We start from the raw sequence: 22,304 nt of genomic DNA on the forward strand, positions 1-22,304 counted from the left end.
TTCATCTGCAAGAGAGAACTTTAGAAAAGAAATGTACATAGACCCCGAACAAGGAAAAGCTGAAGTCACAGGAACAGCCAGTATGTGGATGAGCACTGCCTCCAGAGAGGGACAAAGCCCACACAGGGATTTTCCCAGAAAGCCAGAGACCACAAAGTCAGTCGGTAGACTTGCTAATCAGTGGACTTTGTTCTCACACAATTGATTGGTCTGTTTGAAAAGTGTCTCTCTGCTTACATACCGATAACACACTCATGTACTGACAATAAAAGGTATATATGACACAGCTGGGAAGAACCCCTGATGAAAGTCAAGCAGCAAATGTTGAAACCAAATTGTGCTCTGCTTCTTTCTTCTGTCTTTATAAATTTCCCCTCATTACCCTGTGTACTTACATCTCTGTATCCTTCTCCAATATTCCCAGAAATGTCACCAGCTATGTCTCTGCAGCCAGCAGGACAGTATCTGCTGTAGTGAGAGGAGAAGAAGGCTTGTTTAAAACATGAACCGTAGTGACACTACACAGAAACAAACTTGTACAAAAAAAACCTTCTCAAACCCATAAATATTTTAGCACCAAGTTCTGGCTGATGGCCTAGGAAGTAAATAAACAGGCCCTTGGGTTCATGAGTGGACTGTGCCCAGCAGCACACAAAGGACCAGAAATGCAGTTTTGGAAGGGCATTTCCATTTAATTCCCTTGTTCTAGAAATGCTCCCACACGAGTTTTCAGCACAGCCCAGATAAGAATCCTCACTTGCACATCCAGACAGCAGCCAGAAGAGCACAATTTATTACCATTTCAAATCCTATCACAAGGTTCAAGGAACCAAGAAATTATAGCTTGTCCTCAGATAATCTTGTATCAGCTAGGGCACGATCTGCTCTCAGAAGCAGCACTGGAATTTGAGGCTACTTTGAATTTCAAAGTGGAAACTTTTTACATACACCATGTATATGTATTCCCAAATGTAACTCTATTCCCTCGCCTTTCCGGGCTGCAGATTTCTATTCTGCACTAGTGTTTCTCACAGCTGGGTCTTAGACTAGTACACCAGCTCAAAAAATGTCACTTCCTCAGAAAACCCAGACCATACCTGCCTTATACAAATGATGTTTTCTAACAATTGGACTTGAGGACAGCTGCAGCAAAGCAAAACACAACACAGAGAGCTGCAAACCCTTCTTACCTGTATTCAGCCTTTGTGTAGTGGTTTGCTCGTTCCAAACATGTTATTAGATCTGTGAAAAGTTTACAAAGGTCACAAAAAGTTTACAAATGCCAATCTCCATTGCAGGATGTAGAAATATACAGACAAGTATTTGGCTACGTGTTAAACTAGTTTTAAAGGTTTCTCTGTGTAATACTTAAACAATTGTATTAGATAAATAGAAAGCAACAGCTGTGGTTTTCCCTGATTCTTTTCATCTCCCTCTTCTTCAGGAGATAGGACAAGGGGAAATGGCATGAAGCTGTGCCAGGGCAGGGTTAGATTGGACATTAGAAAAAAAATTGTTTACTGAAAGAGTTGTCAGGGCCCTGAACAGGCTGCCCAGGGAGGGGGTTGAGTCACCTTCCCCAGATGTGTTCAAAAAAAGGGTTGATGAGGTACTTAGGGATATGGTTTAGCATAGGATGGGAATGGTTGGACTTCATGATCTTCAAAGGTCTCTTCCAACCTTGTGATTCTGTGATTCTATGATTCTACTCTTGTATTTTACACCTTCCCCAGAATATTAAATGTAGGATTCAAACCTTAATCTCGCCTTCCATTCATGCTATCACTGTGTGGTAGATGCTGGAGCCCAGAATAGAGTGGAGCTTGAAGGAGAAAGTACTAATTTTCTCTTTCACTGGGCCCATATTGTGAATCACCCAGGTAGGATTTCAGCAGCTATTATACCTGGTGAATATCACAGTGCTTCTTTGCACACATGCTATTAAAAATATCATGGTTCGTGCTAATCCAGAAATCTTCAGGACCAAACATTTGGGCTGAAGTCTGTGTGTAGAGAAGATACTGAAACAGGGGGGCTATGCCACTAACCCTTTAGTAACAGTGCTTTGGGATTTCACCTTACCTGGATGATCACTACTGGCATAGGACAACAGAAAGCCTCGTCCCGACACGTGGGATCCACTCTCAAAGTGAATAGTCGCTTCGTTGCTGTCCAGAATGATTTCTTTGGGGACGGGCATCGCGTTACCGCAGTACGGCCCTGCAGAGAGGACAGAGCAGATCTCAAAAGGTCAGGTGGCATAATCAGACTGGTCTATTCACGTGATTAGTAAAAGTTTCCTAACACAGTCATTCTCCTTCAGTAGCAATCCAAATGTTGAGAAAAGGGTTTTGGCTTCAGTCCTTTATGGGTACAAGCTCCAAAGCTGCCCTGTCAAGGAGTGGCCAGGATCCAGTTGTCTCTCCATGGTAGCAATTCCAGTATCCAGCTCTCTCATCACACAAGCCCTAAGAGAATGATTAATGCCCTTCAGCCTTTGAAGTACAGCATGCTTACAACCAGCAGTAACTCATTAGAGAAAAGAACAGAACATTCGAAGGCAATCCAAGGGATCTACACAGGGTCCCCTAGATAAACTCTCCAGACACCTACAGCTCACGCTGCTGTAGCACAGCAGCTATTCAGGAGAGATTAAGATCACAAACAGGGTACTTGGTTTTCAAGGACCTGTGTGCCCCAAGCCAAATAATTATAGTACAAGGCAGTACCACTTTAATCACAAAATATCTTAATTCATTGTCCTTTTAAACACACCATTGAAGTATACAGTTCAAATCTCTAGAGTTGTGAACAAAGATGAGAGGGACAGAAAGGGGAAGATTAAGGGAGTGGGACGGGGAGACAAGAGCCTCGTGCTGATATTGAATTAGATAGGGGGTTTATAGCTACCAACTGCAGTATCTTGGAATGGGCTTTGGGACACTCTTTGGGACACTCCTTCCTTGTGACAGCAGGCGTGCCCGAGACTCTTAATCATCACATTTGCTTCTTCAGATGTCAATTCCCAAGGGGAGCTTTCTTTTGAGCTTGACAGTCTTTGCTCTTGCCTTCTGTCACCACTCTTGGGTGCATACACTAGTCCCTGGCTGCCCCCAGGCACAGAGGTTACAGAAAATCCAAAGCAGTTTGGGTACACTTCTGTGAATTTAGGAGGATGCTTACACTATAAACTGCTAAGAAGAGGTTTTTGTAAAATGACAAACAGGTTTGGTGGTTGGATTTTTTTTCTCTCAAGAGAAAAAACAAACAAGAACTTTTACAAGCCCTCAGCCCATCTGTTCTAGTGAATGACAAGCTTTTGGATCCTAAAGCAAGTCCTTGGGAGGAAAAAGCATCACTGATTTTTCTTAGACAACCTAATTTTCTTGGTGGCGGCTACTTCAGGGTGACTTGAAACTGACTTCTGCAATACAAGAAATTACAATCATGGCACAAATTTGATGAGTGGTACCCTTCCTAACAGGCTCCTAAGAGCCCCTGCATTTTGTTTGATACTCTTGGGGGAGGGGGGGCGGAAAGGGGGGGAATCTTTCCCAAGCACTTCACTGGCCTCATAGCAACTATAAGATCAGCCTGTAGATCAGCTGATGGGAGCCAGTGGTGACCAGGTGGCAGCAGGATGAGATGAACAAAAGGAGGAACTCTTGCTTTTTGGTTTATAAAAATCATAGGGCAAAGCAAGGCAGGAGGAGAAAAAAAGTGACGAGTGTGACATTTCCCTGGAGTACTCATGTGTTGAAAATGACTCACGACTTAGTCAGAGAAAACAAAGTCTATAAAAAGGGTTAAACAAATTGCTTAGGAAATGAACTTATCAAAAAGACAGCATCTGACACTGTGTCATACCAGACAACTGCACGAGTGATTTATTTGAGAAGGTCTTTTGTGTCAGATTGCAGTGGGAGAAGTAAAGTGCTAACTTAGATTTATTCTTCCCCCCCCGCCCCCCCAGAGAGAAAGGGGAAAAAAAGACAGGGAGGCATCGCATTCCTTCAAAATAAAACACCTGAGAAAGCTTCAGTCCTTTTCTTCTCTCAAGGACTGTCTCTACATATTTTCTCACAAGTGCTCCTTGGCTTTCTCCCTCGCAGCGATCGGCTGCGACCAATCCACGCTGTAGGTACGACTCCGACGGCTGATTCACTCAACCACACACCGGCTGGATCAGGGCTATGTGCCTCCTCCAAGCAGCAAGTCTAGGGATGTTCCAGGTAGTCACACAAACAAATCACACGTGTCACAAGCAAAAACAAGGTGAGGAGTGGAGAGGAGAGAGCTAACAGCTCACTGCCATGCTATCTAATACAGAAATGGACACTGGGAGGTAGGGTTTAGGAAAAGGTATGAGCATTATCTCATCCCTCTATAAATGTTCTTAGAGAAACCCATCAGATACAGATTTGGATTAGAGGGTCTTTTCTACCTGAAAGAACTAGAGACCCGTGTGGTCTGTTTTTAGGAAAAGGTGCTATTCTGCTCTTTCCAGTGCTCATTGTGTAAAATGACTAGTGCAAACACCTTTCTGATTTGATTTACCCAATAGCATTATTTTAGGGTTAGCAGCACCTCTTTCCGTTTTTTGCCAAGTTTTTAACCTTAAATTCCACCCCCCCCAATCAATTTATTTTGCGTTGATGGTCTTCCAAGAAATACCCCAGGGGGAAAACTAGTAGTGCTTAGAAAATAAATCCTGATTCAGGGTCAGGGCATTTCTTTGGGTTCAGTTTTGACCAACAAGAGAATTTTATCGTTTCACTTGCAAATTTTCTTAAGAAAATTCTCTTTGGTTTTAAGCACATGTACTCTTCCCTATGCACTTCCATACAGCAGTCCTCTGTTTACTTTAGTGTCACAAAGCCAGAAGGGAACAAGTCTCCCAGGCTCCCTGCATTTCAGCTTGTGGTATGCCTAAATTAGATACACTTTAAAAGTAACACCCAGTAGGATTTGCTCTCCACTGGCTTACCTGTGAGATTTTATAGACATTGGATTAAAACCAGTCAGCATCTGTAGACATTAGACTTCATCTGAAAACTATATTTACTAGTCAACATTTTCCACTTGCAATTGAGGTGACAAAAAACCTACTTTATCATCTACTTTTAAAACTCAAGACATGCTCCTTAAGTTCTCTGTCTACTCCCCCTAGGATTTACTGATTTCCCCAGGCTGCCTATATGAGTACTGCACAATCATAATGGAGAGGAGGGATGATGGAGAAAGCCTTGGTTTGTGTCTGGTATGGAGATGAGAAACTTGTTTATAGGGCCCTGTTAACTTTTACTGCAGCATTTGGACTTGACTCTGGATAAATATTTAATTCCTAAACTTGAGCCTCAGCCAAAAGTTTTTTAAGATCCCTTTTGAAAACTGCCAGATCCCGTTATCAGTTTTTCATCTTCTAATGCTAGTTGTGAGGTGGGTTGTTTTACATATTTGGCTTGAAAAACAAGTCATGAACGTCGATCTCTCACTCCCTGGTTCCTGTTAAAGTGACTCGGCTGGAGCTCTGCTGGGGTAAGTAGGCAGGATTATTTGGTTTGTTTACTAAGAACAAAGAAAAGAGTTTGATTTAATAAACAGTTGTGTTACGTGTCATGAAAATGGGTAGGTGCTCTCCATGTTTCAGTATAACTACATCTAGATGCCAGGGACTTTTCTTCTTTCTGTGTCTCATTACCAAACTGACCCAACTGTGGCTTCATCTGTTTGCTCCAGATTCTTTATATATATATATAAAATGTATTTTTAAATTCTGCAGGAGAGCTATTACTGGCCTAGGGATTTTGACTGTACCTAATTTAATATTCTCTATAATTAAATTCACATTTAATGCCTTTCATTCAGAACTCCTGGTCTGATTTAAGTGGCTTAAATGAAATACTTTTATTTTGGAATCACCGTCTCCAAGAAGCATTAACATCCTGCACGATACATGGCAAATTGTCTCGTGGATATCCTTTGGCTGGCTCATCTGGGGACTGAAAATATTATTTTATGTGTTGTTTGTTTTTTAAATGTTAGTGGTAGTCTACTGCCTTTGTCTTTTTCATAATAGTGTTGTTTTGCAAATCTGATGATCTTTACAGCATTGTCTGGTTTTACGATGTCTAGTTTACTTCTCCTGTCAATGAGGTTCTGGCATATTTCCTGAAATGGCTTTGTTGAATTATGTTCTTTTATTTTTTTCCTACTTCCCTTAAGCAGCACTGTGCCTAGAAGACACTTCTCTCAGACCAACTGGCAATGCCTCGTGCCATTTGTTTCTGTACTTTTTGGTACTTTCTGCCTCTTCTGTAAGGCTTTTGCTGCCTTTTAAAAGCAGTTCTTTCCCTCTTTAGCTATTGCATGTCTGGTTCATTCTGCTCATTCTGCTTTCAAATTACTCAGTTCAGTTTGAAGTCTTGAGTCTGATATTTGCAGAGGTCTTTAAGAAACTCAGTTTAGATATCAACTGAAAACATCCCCTCCGCAACAGGGAATCTTCTCCCCTTTTTCTGCCTTTACTGGCAGAGTAAGGCACAGCTGGTGAACAAAGCATAGCAATGATCCCATGGTTCTGCCTCTCCAGAACTGTAGTTTTCTAGAGAGTTTGTTTGGGAAAACAACATTTTGAATGGCAATACTTATGCTCAGTAGCCTTTTTTCAAAAAAAAACCCAAAACACCACCAGAAAACAAAAATCACCAAACCAATTTGCAAGTACCTCAGTAGCTGGGGAAGGACAGGGGATGTGATGAACATGGATTATGCTTGCTTCACTGCAGAGCTAAAAACTCAGCCAGAGCCCAAGTCTTTCACGAGCAGCTCTCAAAAGCAGCAAGGATCTGTTGTATGAAAACATCTGCATTCTTGAAATTCATCCTCATCCCACGTTCACAGAAACGCTCCACTTTCATAAGCAAAATGTGAAGCAGGAGAGGAGAGCGGAGGAGAGGGAGAGGAGAGAGGAGACCTCTTCTTTGCTCCAGCCCTACCATGCCCATGTGCAGGGATGCCCAGCATCACCCTGTAAGGACACGCTGGGAGATGGAAGGTGCTGCTCTAATGCCCTTCTTTGCAGGACATGGGGAAGGTGATTGTCTAATACTCAGCAGATACGAGTTGACAGGGTAGTCACATGTGTTAGTTAGGATGAGACAGCTGGTTATTCTACACTTAACTCTGTGCAACACCCTCTGACCTCAGGCTGAGTGGTAAGCACTTCACGTTTTAGGAAGAACAAATGGAACTTTCAGTTAGTGTTTCCAAAGGGCTGCCAAAGAGTGTGATAAAGGAAAGAAAAAGGCATCCAAGTGGAGTCAGGCTGGAGAAGTTATCACAATTTGAAAAGGGAGGGTCTATGCCACCTGCACGGGCTGTAGGTCTGTCTGCTTGACCTCAGGTGAGATTCCCCTGCTTCTAGTGTGTCTGTGGTTTTGGCCAAACCCAAAGACAGAAGCACAGCAACAGTTAGGAACTGTTAGTAAAGAGCTGTAACTGTTCAACAAAAACCACAGAAAAATACACAATACACTTTAGGCAGCTGAGAACAGAAAAAAAAAGAAAGCCTTCATTTGATAAAATATAAGCAGACATTCCTTGTCAGCTTTCCAAAGCTGAAACCTCAGGATACTGCAACCACTCAGGCGAAACCCAACTGTTAGAAGAATTCTGACTGCTAAGAAACAGCTCAACCTGCTCTACAGTGAGAACTTGCCTGGGCATTTCACTGGATTTCCTGAAATACCAGAAACAATACTGTAATAACAAGTTTCCTTTGAGGGGTGAAAAAGAATCCTGGACACACCCTTTATTCAAGCAAGATACTTATTAACAACACACGGTAAGGAAAGACTGGTTTGATGAATCCCCTCAAGTCATGATGACAAGGTAGGAGGCATCCTAAGGTGCTCTGCTCTCCTGCACACCCGCGCACACGTACATGTGCGCTCACACACACACACGCACACTCTCTGCAGCCATCAATAAATGCTCACGCATCAAGGAGGGCCACAAGGATGATTAGAGGGCTGGAGCACCTGCCCTACAAAGAGAGGCTGAGGGAACTGGGTTTGTTCAGCCTGGAGAAGAGAAGGCTGCGGGGGGACCTCATTGCAGCCTTCCAGTCCCTGAAGGGAGCTTATAAGCAGGAGGGGATTCAACTTTTTAAAAGAGCAGATAATGGCAGGACAAGGGGGAATGGACTAAAGCTAAAGGAGGGAAGGTTTAGATTAGGTATTAGGGGGAAGTTTTTTACAGAAAGAGTGGTGAGGTGCTGGAACAGGCTGCCCAGAGAAGTAGTAGATTCCCCGTCCCTGGAGGTGTTCAAGGCCAGGTTGGATGGGGCCCTGGGCAACCTTGTGTAGATCCAGGCCTGGAGGTTGGTGTCCCTGCCTGTGGCAGGGGGGTTGGAGCTTTATGATCCTTGGGGTCCCTTCCAACCCAGGCCATTCTATGATTCTATGATTCTGTGATCAATAAAAGCTCAATTTGTCTAACGACCCTGGGCAACTTGGTGCAGGGAGGAGAAAGCATTTTTGGCAGTTTCTCTATTTCATTGTAGTTACTGGCTGTGAATTATGCAAGAACAAGTTAACTGCACTAACTCTCCAAATTATTACTAGTCACTCAGCAGATCTGACATCCACCCCAGAGGAACGCATCAACCTCCTACTGACTGCAAGTGAATGGAGAAGTAAGTAGGCACTTATCTCTTCTTCAATCTATCTCTCCAGTCAAGGCTGATGATCATCTCACAAAATTAAAGGGAAAAATACTAAGCCATTAGTTGGGGAAGGAGGGGGGTAGAAAGCAAGATAGGAAAAAAAAAAAGGTCAAAAGAGGTACAGAAATCTGATAAAGGCATGAAAAGAAGATGACTGAAAGCAACTCCTGTTGAACTTTTAAAACAGTTGCCTTACACTGTCATAGGCACTGCAAGTTGTTCTGGAGAACTACAGGGACCACATGGTTAATCTTGTTTTCACATATCCCTTTAACTAATTAAAAAATCAGAAGCTCTTATTCAGAGCTCAGTATTTTTAATATACTCAGATAATGCAATTAACTCAAGAAGCAAGGAGAAAAGCATTTCAGTAAAGATTGCACCTTGTCTACACTGATATCATGCTTCATATTAAAGCTTATCCTAGATTCCTTTTAGGGGGACATCCCCCCCCCCCCATATTTTCCTCCAGTGCAAAGCAATGCCTTTTAAAACAGCACATGATCTTCTATTTATTTCTCCTGGAGAAAACACATGCAAAGCTGTGCAAATATTTAAAGGTTTGTCAAACAAAGGTGACTCAGTTTCACCCAAACTGGTGTTAGACTCCTTTTGTAGACTGATGATTAACATTTTCACATTGATGTCTGGATACAAAGTTAACAGTTTGAAAGAACAGTTGCTACAGGTTCTTTCCTCCAGTGAGCACTGAAGAAAATAGTGTGCAGAGTAATAACCCAGACACACCGTGTTCATCCACTTTATGTCTCTGGTTGTAATCATTAAGATTAATTACCATCTTTTGATGGCAATATTGGAGAAGTCCAAATTAAATGGTCCGTCAAAGCTGAGAAGTATTGAAGGTGAGAAGAACTCTAATGTTACACTGGTGTCCCAATTGAGCAGAGAGCCTTTAGTAGATGGGCATACACAACACCACATGCTTTTCTAGGAAGGAAATAGATTCATGGTACAACTCTATTGGTCTACAAAGTTTGAGGAATGCCCTGAACTTAAATAAAACGTATGTGTAAATGATCTAATCTGTAGCCACTGGCTTACAAAAGCTAACAAAAATCAATTAATCCATTTCTTTTGTACATAACAGCTCCCCCTTAGTGCATGGAACATAAACACCACAGACACGAGTTGAGTTACTCTTTGCTGTATCGCATGAATTCCAGCAGAAAGTTCTAATGATGAATGAATCACAGTTAAATGTAAAGACAACACGTGGGAGAAATCTGAAAGGGAAACAATACTTTGTCATCTGAAGACCTGTTTACTACACTAATGTTATATTTATGCACATAACCTAGTGTTTTGCCCCTGACCAGTTAGTTCCCTGAGCTTCAGATACACTCCTCCACAGATGTTTGCATGCATACTGACATTCACGCTGTTGTTTTTTGTAGAGTTGGAGAGATCAGCATGGTATTTAAAACATATTTCCCTTTGGACCTTATTGTCTTTTAATTGCAAACCTCTTAAATGAAGAGGAAAGGCTGCTTGGCTAATTTGAAACATGAGTAATATTCACACTGCCAGCTTTCATGCTTAGCTGCTTATATTTTTCTTGTTAAACCCAGGTCAAATACAGAAAACATGCAAAGATTAGTTTTTAATCACTCAGATGTTTTCAATACCTGTAAAATCTTTTCAACTCTCTGTCATCCTAGGAAAGAATTTTGATAGCAAAGGTCAGTACCTTCTTGGCCAAAGGAAGATGTTGACCTGCCTGCAGATGCTCATGAAGAGGGGAGGGTTGTGAAGAAGAGATCTGGGCTCAGAACAGCTACCTAAGAGGATACTTAACAGACTGGATGGGCATAGTAATGTTGACTCACAGCCCTTCTCCTTGTGTAAATGCACATTAAAACCCAGAGCTATAGCAAAAATACTGAAACAACTGACTTAGAGAAGCTCTAATCTCACCTATGAATTCCTGTGTCTTTGAAAACACAAACAATATCATGAATGTATGCCTACAGCAGTATTTCTACACTGTTGTTGTGCAAAGATTTACCTGAATGTAGAGCTTAGACTCTGTAGGGTTGCCAGTGGGAAAGCCTACAGCAAGCTGTAGACCACAAAAGCCATTAGAGGTGGCAGGTATGCCTAAGCCATAAAACCTGTTTAATCAGATATGAACAAAATCTGCTAATTGTGCAGTTCGTTACTGAGAATGCAAATAATAGTCCCCATCCAGCAGACGTTACCAATCAGGTCTGAGAATGGGCGTGGGAATACTTTAAAGAAATTCATTTCATGGATTTGATTGCATAACACACGAGCATTCTGTGTTTACAGGCTGAGTAAGCGCAGGACTGAACTGTGTGAAGATGTCTTCAGGCTGATGTGTAAGGAGACAGAATTTCAATCGACATCCAAGCTTTATTTTTCACTTCAGAAAACAATATATTGATTTAACCTTGTTTCCTAGAAAAGCCTTTGATCGGAAATGTCAAGATAGCATCAATAAAAATTATTCAAAGGTAAGATAACACAATACTAAACATCTATCTCTTCCTGCCAAGTACAGACTGCTTCAGGTGAACACAAGCCATAACTTACAGTTCTGAAATGACTTAAAACAACATAAAAAATCCCAGCACACACAAACAGAAATGATCTTTGTGCCTCAGATCAACCTCTACGCAAGGCTTAGACATCAACACGTCACTGCCCACTCCTGGTGAAAGCTGTTTCAAAATGTACCTCCTGCCTGAGAACAATAATTATCTTTACCTTCATTTGTGAGCAAGGCTTTAATACCTTACTTGATCTTACTTTACCTGATGAGTGATAGGCCTATCATGCTCATGAATGAAAGGCTTCATCCTTCCTTATGAGTCCTCAACCTAGGACAACCATGCACTTCACTGAGCCAAGCAATGAGCTGGCTGACCTGGAAAACCAGCACAGGCTCTGTGTGGCTCAACTCCCATTGGATCTATCCTGCTTGTTAAGTCCAGTACAGCACATTCAGCCTCAGCTACAGCCCACTCCCAGATAGCAAAATTGCATGATCTGTATGAATTCATGAGTTTACTCCTGCACTGTGGAACTTCTTGCAGCCCTAAATTTAAACTGGACTTCTGAAAAAGGGAGCTGAACATCAGTTTGACCCTTCTAGAAAGAGCAGATCAAAAGTTTCAGCAGCAACTGGTTGGGAAACTGAAGAAGGCCTTGGGTTCTCCCTGGGGAGCATCCTGTTGTCATGATTGTTTTAAGTGCACAGCTATAGCATATTACTCACTTATCTTCCCGTGCAATCTTACAGGAGTGCAGCATGAGTGCACCCATTTAATATCTGCAAGAATTAAAGCCTAAACACGAGCAAAGGTTTCATCAGTGACTAATAGCTAGCAATAATAAAGGTTATCTCCTCCCTGAGTCCTGAACTGCCCAGGAAATAAAGACATGCAGGATCACTGACTCCAAGATCTGGTTCGTGAGTTAGCTATTCCTCTACCCAAGACGGGACAGGGCTGATATAGATCCACATACTTGCTGTACCAAAGCTGTGACAGCACAGCTCTACCAGTGTAAGGGCAAGGCCCTTGGGGTCGATGTTCCAGAGCCAGCCACAAGCCCCTGCTGCCCTGTCAGACCCTTCACAGTGCAGCATGGCAGCACCCCCAGCCTTGGCAGGGGGGGGGGTGTGAGGGGCAATGGCCTCCCACACTGAGCACAGCACACTTTAATTTGAAAAGAAGGAAAGGACACAGGCTAACATTTCTCACATTCTCACACTTTTACCAGCTGATGGCACGGACCACTGGCTTTATCTTGTACATACCATGTAATGTTGAAGAGCTCTGGATGGTAAGGTAGCTGGATTCGCATTTGTGTGATTCGATATCCAGGTCTCCAATTTTTAAGATCAGACGTTTTCCCGGAGGCACTTGGATTTTTTTTTCACAAAGAGTGTAGTTTGGGTATGTCCCAGGATAGTTTCTGGATGCCAGGGTCCCACTGTCTTGATACATCACCGAGTGCCCACATCCATCCCCTGCAGTAGGAGAAGAAATGAGGAAGATAAACAAAACTTATTCGTTAATAAAATCATGTAAGAAAATACTGGCCACATAATCACGTCTCGTGTGCTTCTACTCCACCTCAGTTATGCTGTTGTTGGAACATAGGTAACTAAAATAAATACCAACATATTTCTCTTGTGAAACAGTAGCAAGGATGGTTGGAAACACTCATGAACTAAGATGTATTTGACAGTTGTGTACAAACAGTGTCTCAGTTTTACAGCCAAACACTACTGAAACCCTGAGGATGAGATTCCACATGTAAAAGGTAAGATTCTTCCTTTTAAAAAGCTTTCTGCCAATTATCATTCCACATTTTCTTTCCACAGGAAGAGCCTTCAGAGAGAGAGTAGCAGAATCATATACGAAAGCACAGACATGGTTTAATTACTTACTACCACAGACCTGACTCCTGGTGCTTTCCTGTTGGTTTTCTTGTGCCATGTGCACAATACAAAAAGCAGAGGGGATGAGGCAAAGACAAGAGGGGTTTCCAAAGTGGGATGCACAGGCTACTTCACGGTGGCATGCCCTGAGATGTAAGTGCTGCCGCCACCTCCTTGCTCACAGGCTGAGCATAGGCACCCGCCAAGTGCTTTTTCTTTGTGGTGCTGCCTAGAAGTCAGCCCTGCTTTGGAGCCTTTCCTTGATGGAAAGACATCTGAGGAGCAGCTGCAGCAGAACATATGACAACAGGAAAAGGCACATGGAAATACGTGGGGGGTGTGGGGACTGACATGGAAAACAGGAAGCATCCATGGGGGGAAGGATGCAGGTATCAGATAAGAGACCTTGACTACTAGAGGAAGCAATTTTTAGTGAACTGCTTAAAAGTATACTAGTGAACTAAAGTTTACCTATTAAAGTTTAAACCATTTCATTCTTTTGAATCTTCCAAATATTGGAAGCTATTGCAATAGTGGACTTAGTGTCACATGTAGGTGTTTATAACAGGCAGTCCTTGGTTTCAAGTCAAGTAAGGCATAGGCACTCTTTACATAGAAGTCTTGTATACTGCTACCATTTATCACTGCAAAACTGAAGCAAGCCCTAGAAGTGCTCATAAAATAAAGAATCCTGCAGAGCTGGGAATTCACAATGTTCATTTTAACTACCCAAAATTTTACTTTTGGGGATATTTTGGTTAATTACTTTCTGAATTTCCTTCTACAATCACTGAGAGGGAAAACCTTCAGATTTCATAAGAAAAACTTAAAGGTGAACAACTAGAAATAAAAGTGTTGATAAAGAAACGTGCCATACCTGAGGCTGTAGGGAAAGTGGCATGCTGTGCAAAGATAAACTCCAAGCTATCAAACTTTGACTCGCTACTATATAATTACACTGCCATTTCATTCAACTCACTCAACTGCTTTTTCACAAGCAACAGCGTTTATTTTGAAGCTTTATCATTATTACTAGCTTTGTTGCCTGCTATTTAATTTTGTTGCAGGTGCATGCTTAGAATAGAGGTGAATAGGAGACACAGACCCAAAAATCATATCACCATAAAACATACTAAAGATGGTTTTTCAGCTCTTCTTGTTCACATGCTTTAAAAAACATCTGTTGTTCCAGTTAGTTATCCAAGCTCTATTGATTTCAGAATGCATAGGAGTACACCCAAGATGAAAGGCAAACTGGCCTCCTGAGCAAATCATCTTTTTAATGGAAACTTTCTGCAGCAGGGATAAAAATATAGGGAGCAATAAAGTACATGAGCTGTCAATTTTCTGAACCCAGAGAGGGGTCCACAGAGGTCAAGGCAGCATAAAAACAGATCACTTCCATCAGGACACAGCACAACCTTGCTGCTTGTGTAGCTACCTACTTTTATAGTAAAAAAACCTGTCTGCAGCCTTCAATTTAAATTGTGTGTTTCCAACCTTAAGCATTTACTTTATCTAGGCTAGATGAAAATTAAGTAACTACAATCTGCAGCTTGGTTTACAACTCATCCTTATTGAGAAAGAAAAGGGAAAACAAAGGGAAAAGGTTAAACAACCACAATAAAACATCATGGGGATGAATTCCTTCAAATGAAGAGCCTAGTGTTCACCTCACCTTTTGGCCTGTGTCACCTCAGTACAATCCCAAGGATGTTTTTGTGGTACAAAACTCTCCTCAAAAAGCTGAAAAGACATCACTGTCATGGTAAGACCCAGACAACTGTCGACGCTGCGGGATGATACACCAAGAGCAGAGGAACAAGATGCTAGTGAGGCCCCTCTGCCTGTTGCCTTGGATGTGCTGCAGAACACCCAAAGTTTTGCAGACATGAGCCAGGAGGTCCTGAGGTAAAAGGAACCAACAGGGAAACACTGGTGAAATACCTCCAAGGAATTCCAGCCACTCCAGCTTCAGCAAGGCCCAGCTGAAATGCCTCTAAGTAAACCCACATAGCATGGGGAATAAACAAGAGGAGTTGGAGACATGCACATGCCTGCAGGGCTGTGATATTACTGGCATGACAGACAATGGATGGTTCCTATGACTGGGTTAGAAGGATACAGGGTCTAGGAAGGACAGGCAGAGGAGATAAAGAGGGGGTGTCACCTTCTATGTCAGTGACCAGCTGGAGTGGATGGACAGTAGGATTGAATGCACCTTCAGGTTTGCTGTCAACACCAAGCTGTGTGGTATGATTCACACACAGGAGGAAATGGACCTTGACAGTCTGGAGAGGTTGGCCTACATAAACCTCATGAAAGTCAACAAGGCCAAGTACAAAGTCCTTCACATGGGTCAGGGCAATCCCATGCACAACTACAGGCTAGGTGGAGAATGGACTGAGAGCAGCCCTAAGGAGGAGGACTTGGAGGTATTGGTGGATGTAAAGCTCAACATGACCTGGCAATGTGTTTGCAGCTCAAAATGCAACCCAGAATATGGTGGGCTTCAACAGAAGTATGACCAGCAGGTCAAGGGAGGTGATTTTGCCCCTCTATTCCAGTGAGATCTCATCTAGAGTCCTGCATCCAGCTCTGGGGTCCTGTGCTGGTTTTGGCTGGGATAGTTAATTTTCTTCATAGTAGCCAGAAGGGTCTATGGTCTAGATTTATGTTGAAAACTGTGTTGACAATATACATATGCTTAGTGGTTACACAGAGCCAAGGCATTTTCTATTTCTCATACCACCCCACCAGCAAGTAGATAGGGGGTATACAAAGAGCTGGGAGGGGACACAGCCAGGACAACTGAACCTAGCTGACCACAAGGATATTCCACACCATACAACACCATGTTCAGCATACAAAGCTGCAGAAAGAAGGAAGGGAGGGGAAACATTCAATATGAGTGATATGTCCTAGGGAGCCTGCTTTGGCAGGGGGTTGGACCCGATGATCTCTTGAGGTCCCTCCCAATCCCTACAATTCTATGATTCTATGATGGCATTTGTCTTCCCATGTAACCGTTAAATGCAGGAGTGAGCCCTGCTTTCCTGGGGATGACTGAACACCTGCCTGCCCATGTGGAGTACTGATTGAATTCTTGGTTTTACCTATTAAATGGTCTTTATATCAATCCAGAAGTTTTCTCACTTTCACTTTTCTAATTCTCTTTCCCATCCCACCAGGGAAGGAGAGAGCAAGCTGCTGTGTGGTTCTTAGCTGCTGGCTGGAGCAAAGACACAACAGGTCCCCAAAATAAGAAGGATGTGGACCTGTTGGACAGACTCCAGAGGAGGGCCACAAAGATGTTGAGAGGGCTGGAGCATCTCTCCTATGAGAGAGTTGGGCTTGTTCAGTCTGGAGAAGAGAAGGCTCTGGTGAGACCTTGTAGCAGCCTTACAGTACCTAAAGGGGCTACAGGAAAGCTAAAGAAGGGGTGTGTGTCAGAAAGTACAGTGATAGGATGAGGGCTACAGTCTTAAGCTGAAGGAGGGTAGATCTAGATGAGATATTGGAAAGAAATTCTAGACCATGAGGATGGTGAAGCCCTAGCACAGGCTGCCCAAAGAAACTGTGGCTGCCCCCTCCCTGGCAGTGTTCAAGGCCAGGTTGGATGGGGTTTTGGGCCAGCTGGTCTAGTGGAGGGTGACTCTGCCCGTGGCAGAAGCTTTGGAATAAGGTGATGTTCAAGGTTCCTTCCAATGCAAACCATTCTATGGTTCTATTCTATATAGGTGTTTACCAGAAACCTCAGCTTGGCATCTTCTTCCACTGTTGAGGTTAGGTGAGGTTTGAAAAATCTGCCTTTGAATCAGCATTGAAACCTATTAGCACCAGGACACCTTTTGAGCTAAGAAAGCATAGATGCTCTTTCATGACTTCACTGGTGGAATATGGTCATTCAAACACTCCAACTGATGAGGGGCAAGCACAGCGTCATCCTGCCTCAAAGGCAAAGGTCATCACAAAAGCTTGTTCATCACTAGAGCTGAAGCAATGTCCAAAAAGTCAGACTGAGTCCTAGTAACTATTGCTTCTTACAGAGAAGCCTGGCTGGAGCTCTAAGTTTTGAAATTCTCAGCAAGATTACCCAAGCAAAGAAAAATCTTATACTGAAACCTGCTGGCATACATATGTACCCTAGGGTCTGAAGGTATAAAGGAAAGGCAAAGTAAAACTCAGGACCTAATAATTCATTCAGAGAGAAATTTAATGATTAAATATAGTAAAAAAATTACAAATATAACCCCACTATATAACAAAGGCTCAGAAGTGGAGGTATATTCTAAGGAATTCAGAGTGCGTGCCTGTTAACATTTTCAAGTTAAAAACATACAAACAATGCTACCATTGGTTTTGTCCTTATCATTATTTTGCACATGAAATTTTGATTTCCAGTAGAAATGTATTGGCCAAACCTCAAATACATTAAGCTTAAAGCACAGCTGCTTCTCTTTATGAAAACTGGAATTTAAATACCTGATATCACACTCTTTTCTATAGGCACAGTGCTTCTGGCTGCCAGCACGTGTATTCGACCCCTCAGTTCAATGCTGGACTTCTTGCTAACACTACACTTCCACTCAGCATTGCTTCTGAGAACTGCTTTCTATCACCCCATTTGGCAAGAAGCTGATAGTGCCTTGCCTCTGGCATCCAGGTTTCATCACTTCTCACTGGACGGGAGTAAAGCAAAAGGTCTGAGCACAAGGTATTAAGCAGCCAGAAAGTCTAAACATGCTTAGACTTAATAAAATCTCTCTACTCAGCACCAGGAGTTACTAGAAGCACGTCAAACATGCTTTGTAAACCCAGTTCCCATGGGCATTTGAATCAAGATCAAGATCGTGGTCTCTGAATCACAGGTGCCCGCCTGTTGGCCTGTGCTCAGGTTGTACCAAAGATCGCAGAGCACAGGAATTAAGGCTCCCTACCACAGCTAAAAATAGTCTCCTGTGGCAGACGATGGAAATAACTCCCCAAGAAGTGAGAACCAGGACCAGCACCTTCTGCCACAGCAGCAGGCCACAACTCGCACCTTGCCCTCTCTCACACAGTGCTCACTGAGAACACCACATATGTGTGAAACCAAACCTGGGACCCCTCTGGAGGACACCAGTGCATGTCCCTCTGGAGAGGGCAAGAGGGGGTACCATTTCCCATCCTCAGACATGTGGGTGACAGAGGTGAAAGAGTATCTATCTCCAGTCAGCCGCATCTAGGCTGGGTCACACACATGGGCTATGGAAGGCCCCCCTCCAGGATCTAACCCACGTAGAAAGGATGCAGGTGATGAAATTGATGTCCTTGAAAAAGCTGCAGCCCCACATTGTGAGCTGCCCTGGACACAGCCCTTGACAGATACTGTGGTTTCAGCAAAACAGAGAGTCAGATACCTCTGCAAACAATTCTGGTTCTTTGAAGTACCCTCCTGCCACCCCAAAACCCCCTGGCTGGGCTGACTCCCACCTCTTCCCAAAGCCAGTGCATGAGCTGAGTCCATGCCTCACCACCCATGCTTTTCCACCCCTTGTTCACAGGCACAACTGGATGTGCACAGCACCTTCATCTAAGCACCCAGCATAGCACCCTCTGACTTTGGGAAGAGGCTACGTTTTTTCAAAGAACTGCTATAAAAAGTTTCCATGTGCTGCACCTTTCACTAAACATGCTTATGCCGCCAACTATAAACCAGTTACACCACGTGATATCAAAGTGTGTTTTCAGGAGCATCGCTACAATATCCTGGCAGCAAACAGCTGCCTTCTTCATCCTTCTGGTTCACCCTCAACTAAACAATTAATAACAGACTTGGACTCACTCCAGAGCTAAATATGTGTTATACCTGGGCGAACACAGCCAGCGGCTCCCTGTCCTCTCCCACCCACCGCACGAGGCCCGCTGGAGACCAACACTCCCCTCTCAGCCTCTCTGGCTAAGGACTCCCACTACTTGCCATGCCTCAGCTGCCAATCTGTTCCCACCTGGATGAAGACCTGCCCAGTAACCCTGTTTCCCTCTCTGCTTCCTCTTTCTGTGCCTTTCGATGCCCACCTTCACGGTGATGCTTGGGACAAGGTGTGCTCCCCCCACACACCCCAACCCAGAGGTCAGAGAGCAATGGCAGCGGGGAGCTGCCTGTCTGTACTTTTTCCTTCCCACTCCTCTTTCCCTTGAGAAAACAGAAAACTGAGGTTTTAGGCATACATTTTGGATTCGGCCAAAAATCAGTGTTTTCTGAAGAGCCACACCTGCCAACAGACACAGCCAAAGCAAAACAAACACCCTTGAGTTGAGGGTACGGCTTTGCAAACTCGTTGACAAGATTGCCCATGAGGGGAGAAGAGATTTGTCTCATCTTCCACACTGCTTTCCCTGAAGAAATAATTCCAGCTTATTAAAAGATACGGTAATAACTGAGTCAAGGAGTTCTGTGCCTGTGTTTGAAAGAAGATATGGGCTATGCATAAGAACAGATAAGTATCTAAAAAAGAATTCAACTCTTTCCAGTCAAACCAGCACCCTCCCTGTTCATGTGGGATAGGAGAAAAGACCAAAGGAAAAACAAGGATTTTTGCCAGATGCCATCCAAATCCACTGACATGGTCTGGCCACACTTGTTTTCATACAGCTTCTCTGACCTTCATCACCCATACATGCTGCAAACATTTGCTGCTTTCTGAGGTGGTGGAGTAAAACCCAGAGTTAAGCACTTCATCTCTAACCTCTCCACTGACAAATCTGGGTCAAGAGCATCAGTTCCTTACTGAACCATTAAAATGGACCTAATCAGGACCTAAACTGGTCACTTCTCCAGAGCACGATGAAGATGTCAGACCTCCGTGCCGGCAACGAGCTCAAGCAGGTAACAAAAATGAAGGGCAACATCACACCTGAAGCATCAGTGGGCAGGCAAGTGCCCCCAGTCCTCCACCTGCCTCCCCCACAGCACCAGGACTCAGAGTCACAGGAATCATGGGGGGTGACCATGCATTCAGGGATTTCACAAAACATGCACTTTCAGGGGCTGATGGCATTTACACCAGCAGAGCAGCTGGCTGAGCCTTGTGTGTAAAGCAGTATATAAATCCACAGCAGGTTGTTTGGGTTTGGTTGGGGTTGGGGTTTTTTTTCCACAGAAATCCAGCTTTACATTCTTCACGATGTTTTGTGAACACTGCAAAGACTATTTCCAAATAATGAAAGAAACCACTGAAAATTAAGGCAAGTCTAAATTCATCTGGAAAAACAGTGACTGCAATCTTCCATGGCCTTTAAATTATTGTTAATATCTTTTCAAGGGAAGAAGTCCCCTACTTAGCAGTATGCCCTACTACAAAAGGAAAAATAAATTATTTGAGTAAACTTTTTCTTTGAGTTGCATTTTATTTTGACTCCATTAGGTTCCCAGGAAACATTTTAACCCCTGTGCTGCAGCAGTTCTCAGGACACACGTTTTACTGCCCTGGCTAACCAAGCTGCGGCTGGGAGGAGGGCTGAGAGCAGGAAAGGAAGGTAGAGCAGCAGAAGAAACAAAGGGACATTGTGGAGTGCTGATTTCGTTGCCCAAATTATTTACTTACCAACTTCAAAGGGATGCAAAAGGAGGTCAAACAAACCACAGCGTGCTTTTCCCCTCCTCTTCACAGACATTATTTAGTGTAATGTCCCTCTTAAAGTAGGAATGAGAAAGCAACAAATGATCTCCAATTGGTTCTGGTGGTTCCATAAATCACGCGTTCCCACCCCGCACCCAGCTGAGATTGCCCCTCAGCTGTTTGGGCTGCAGCCCGAGGGGGAGGAGGGGGCTGGCTTTCCTCTGGCTGTCCCCCTGCAGCCAGCCCCGGGGGATGCTCTGCCTCAAACACTTGAGATGTTATTTCGGTAGCCGGCTGGATTGCCAGTGTCAAGTATAGAAGAAGTTTCCTGACAACCATTCTATGTGCCTTATCCAGCAAAGTAGCTTATAACTGCACTATCATTTTCCAAAGTTAAAGAGTTTTTTAAGTACTGCCAGCACAGCCATAAACCAGGGAAATCTTTCCAGCTGTGCTGACCCTACATGGGAGTGATATTGCTGGATCATCACAAACAACCTGGGCAGCTTTTATTACCCCAGAAACCTCTCATCTTTGCAGAAGTTTGCAAAGACAAAAACCTATGAAGACCCAAGATGGTATTTATTTAGCTGCTAAAACATCAAAAGAAAACAGAAACCTCCCCACTGAAGGCAGAGCTGGACAAGGAATACAGCAAACCCTACTTAAAATAGTGCAAACACGAACCAGAAACTCACACATTGACACTCTTCCAGCTTCACTATATCTGTAAAGACTTGATTAATGTTGCTGCTTTATCAAATAGCTTTCTGGAGAGGAACCATCTCATCTGCATGTACATCCTAGGCACTTGTGTCCAGATGAAGCCTAACACCACCTGGCTACATTTATGCATGAGACCACAGACACAGGCTGATTCAGATTAGATTCAGATTACCGTAGAAATCTCAGTGCCAAAAGGAGAGAATGGCAGCTACAGCCTGGTAGTCCTTTTCTTATGCATTATTCATGAGGACACAGGATTAAGGAGCCGCTGTGTTCTGTAAAGAACAAGATCCTGCCACACGTAAGGGACAAAGTTTACACAAAAATGTAAATAGCATCATACGGTTTTCTTGCTTTGCTTCTATTAAATATGCAAATAGTAGAAAACTAGGTTTGCCTTTGCTTTTCAGGATCACTATCTTGTTCCATCACAATCTGTGAAAGACAGACAGTACCAGAGTACATGTCAAAAATAAGTATGCTTTAGTCACTGCTTCCAGGACTTCAGCAGTATACCCAAATGTAGTCCTCCAGAGAAGCCAGTTTCAGTACTGGAATTTGCTTTTCAGCACTCTAAATACAGCACTCTCGAGCTTGTGGGTGTGAGAAAACTTCTATGCCTTTTTAACTGCTGCAACAAAAGAGATTTGTAGGATTAAATTTATTTATTTATTCCCCACATAACTGCATTTAATATTTGTCAATGCTTTTCTTTTATGGAGGCGGCGTAGATCTGTGATTGACCATCTCTGTACTTTATTAGCCTGGATGTTTTTGGAAACAGAAACAAGAATAAAACTACACATTTATGCAGATT

General features: G+C 43.3%; 1 protein-coding gene across 1 annotated transcript in view; it reads right to left on the bottom strand.

Annotated features, from left to right (window-relative positions):
• The window catches only part of LOC311189926 (discoidin, CUB and LCCL domain-containing protein 1-like), a gene marked incomplete at both ends in the record, with an annotated part of 162,816 nt that overhangs the window by 18,348 nt on the left and 122,164 nt on the right, over positions 1-22,304 (bottom strand). The window contains 4 exons of the mRNA XM_084261734.1: positions 396-468; positions 1,191-1,242; positions 2,083-2,220; positions 12,531-12,743. Coding sequence (XP_084117860.1) covers positions 396-468; positions 1,191-1,242; positions 2,083-2,220; positions 12,531-12,743 — 476 coding nt within the window. The remainder of the gene's footprint in view (positions 1-395; positions 469-1,190; positions 1,243-2,082; positions 2,221-12,530; positions 12,744-22,304) is intronic.

Source organism: Gallinula chloropus, assembly GCF_964237585.1.
Source record: "Gallinula chloropus genome assembly, chromosome: 3".
NCBI classification, from domain to species: domain Eukaryota; kingdom Metazoa; phylum Chordata; class Aves; order Gruiformes; family Rallidae; genus Gallinula; species Gallinula chloropus.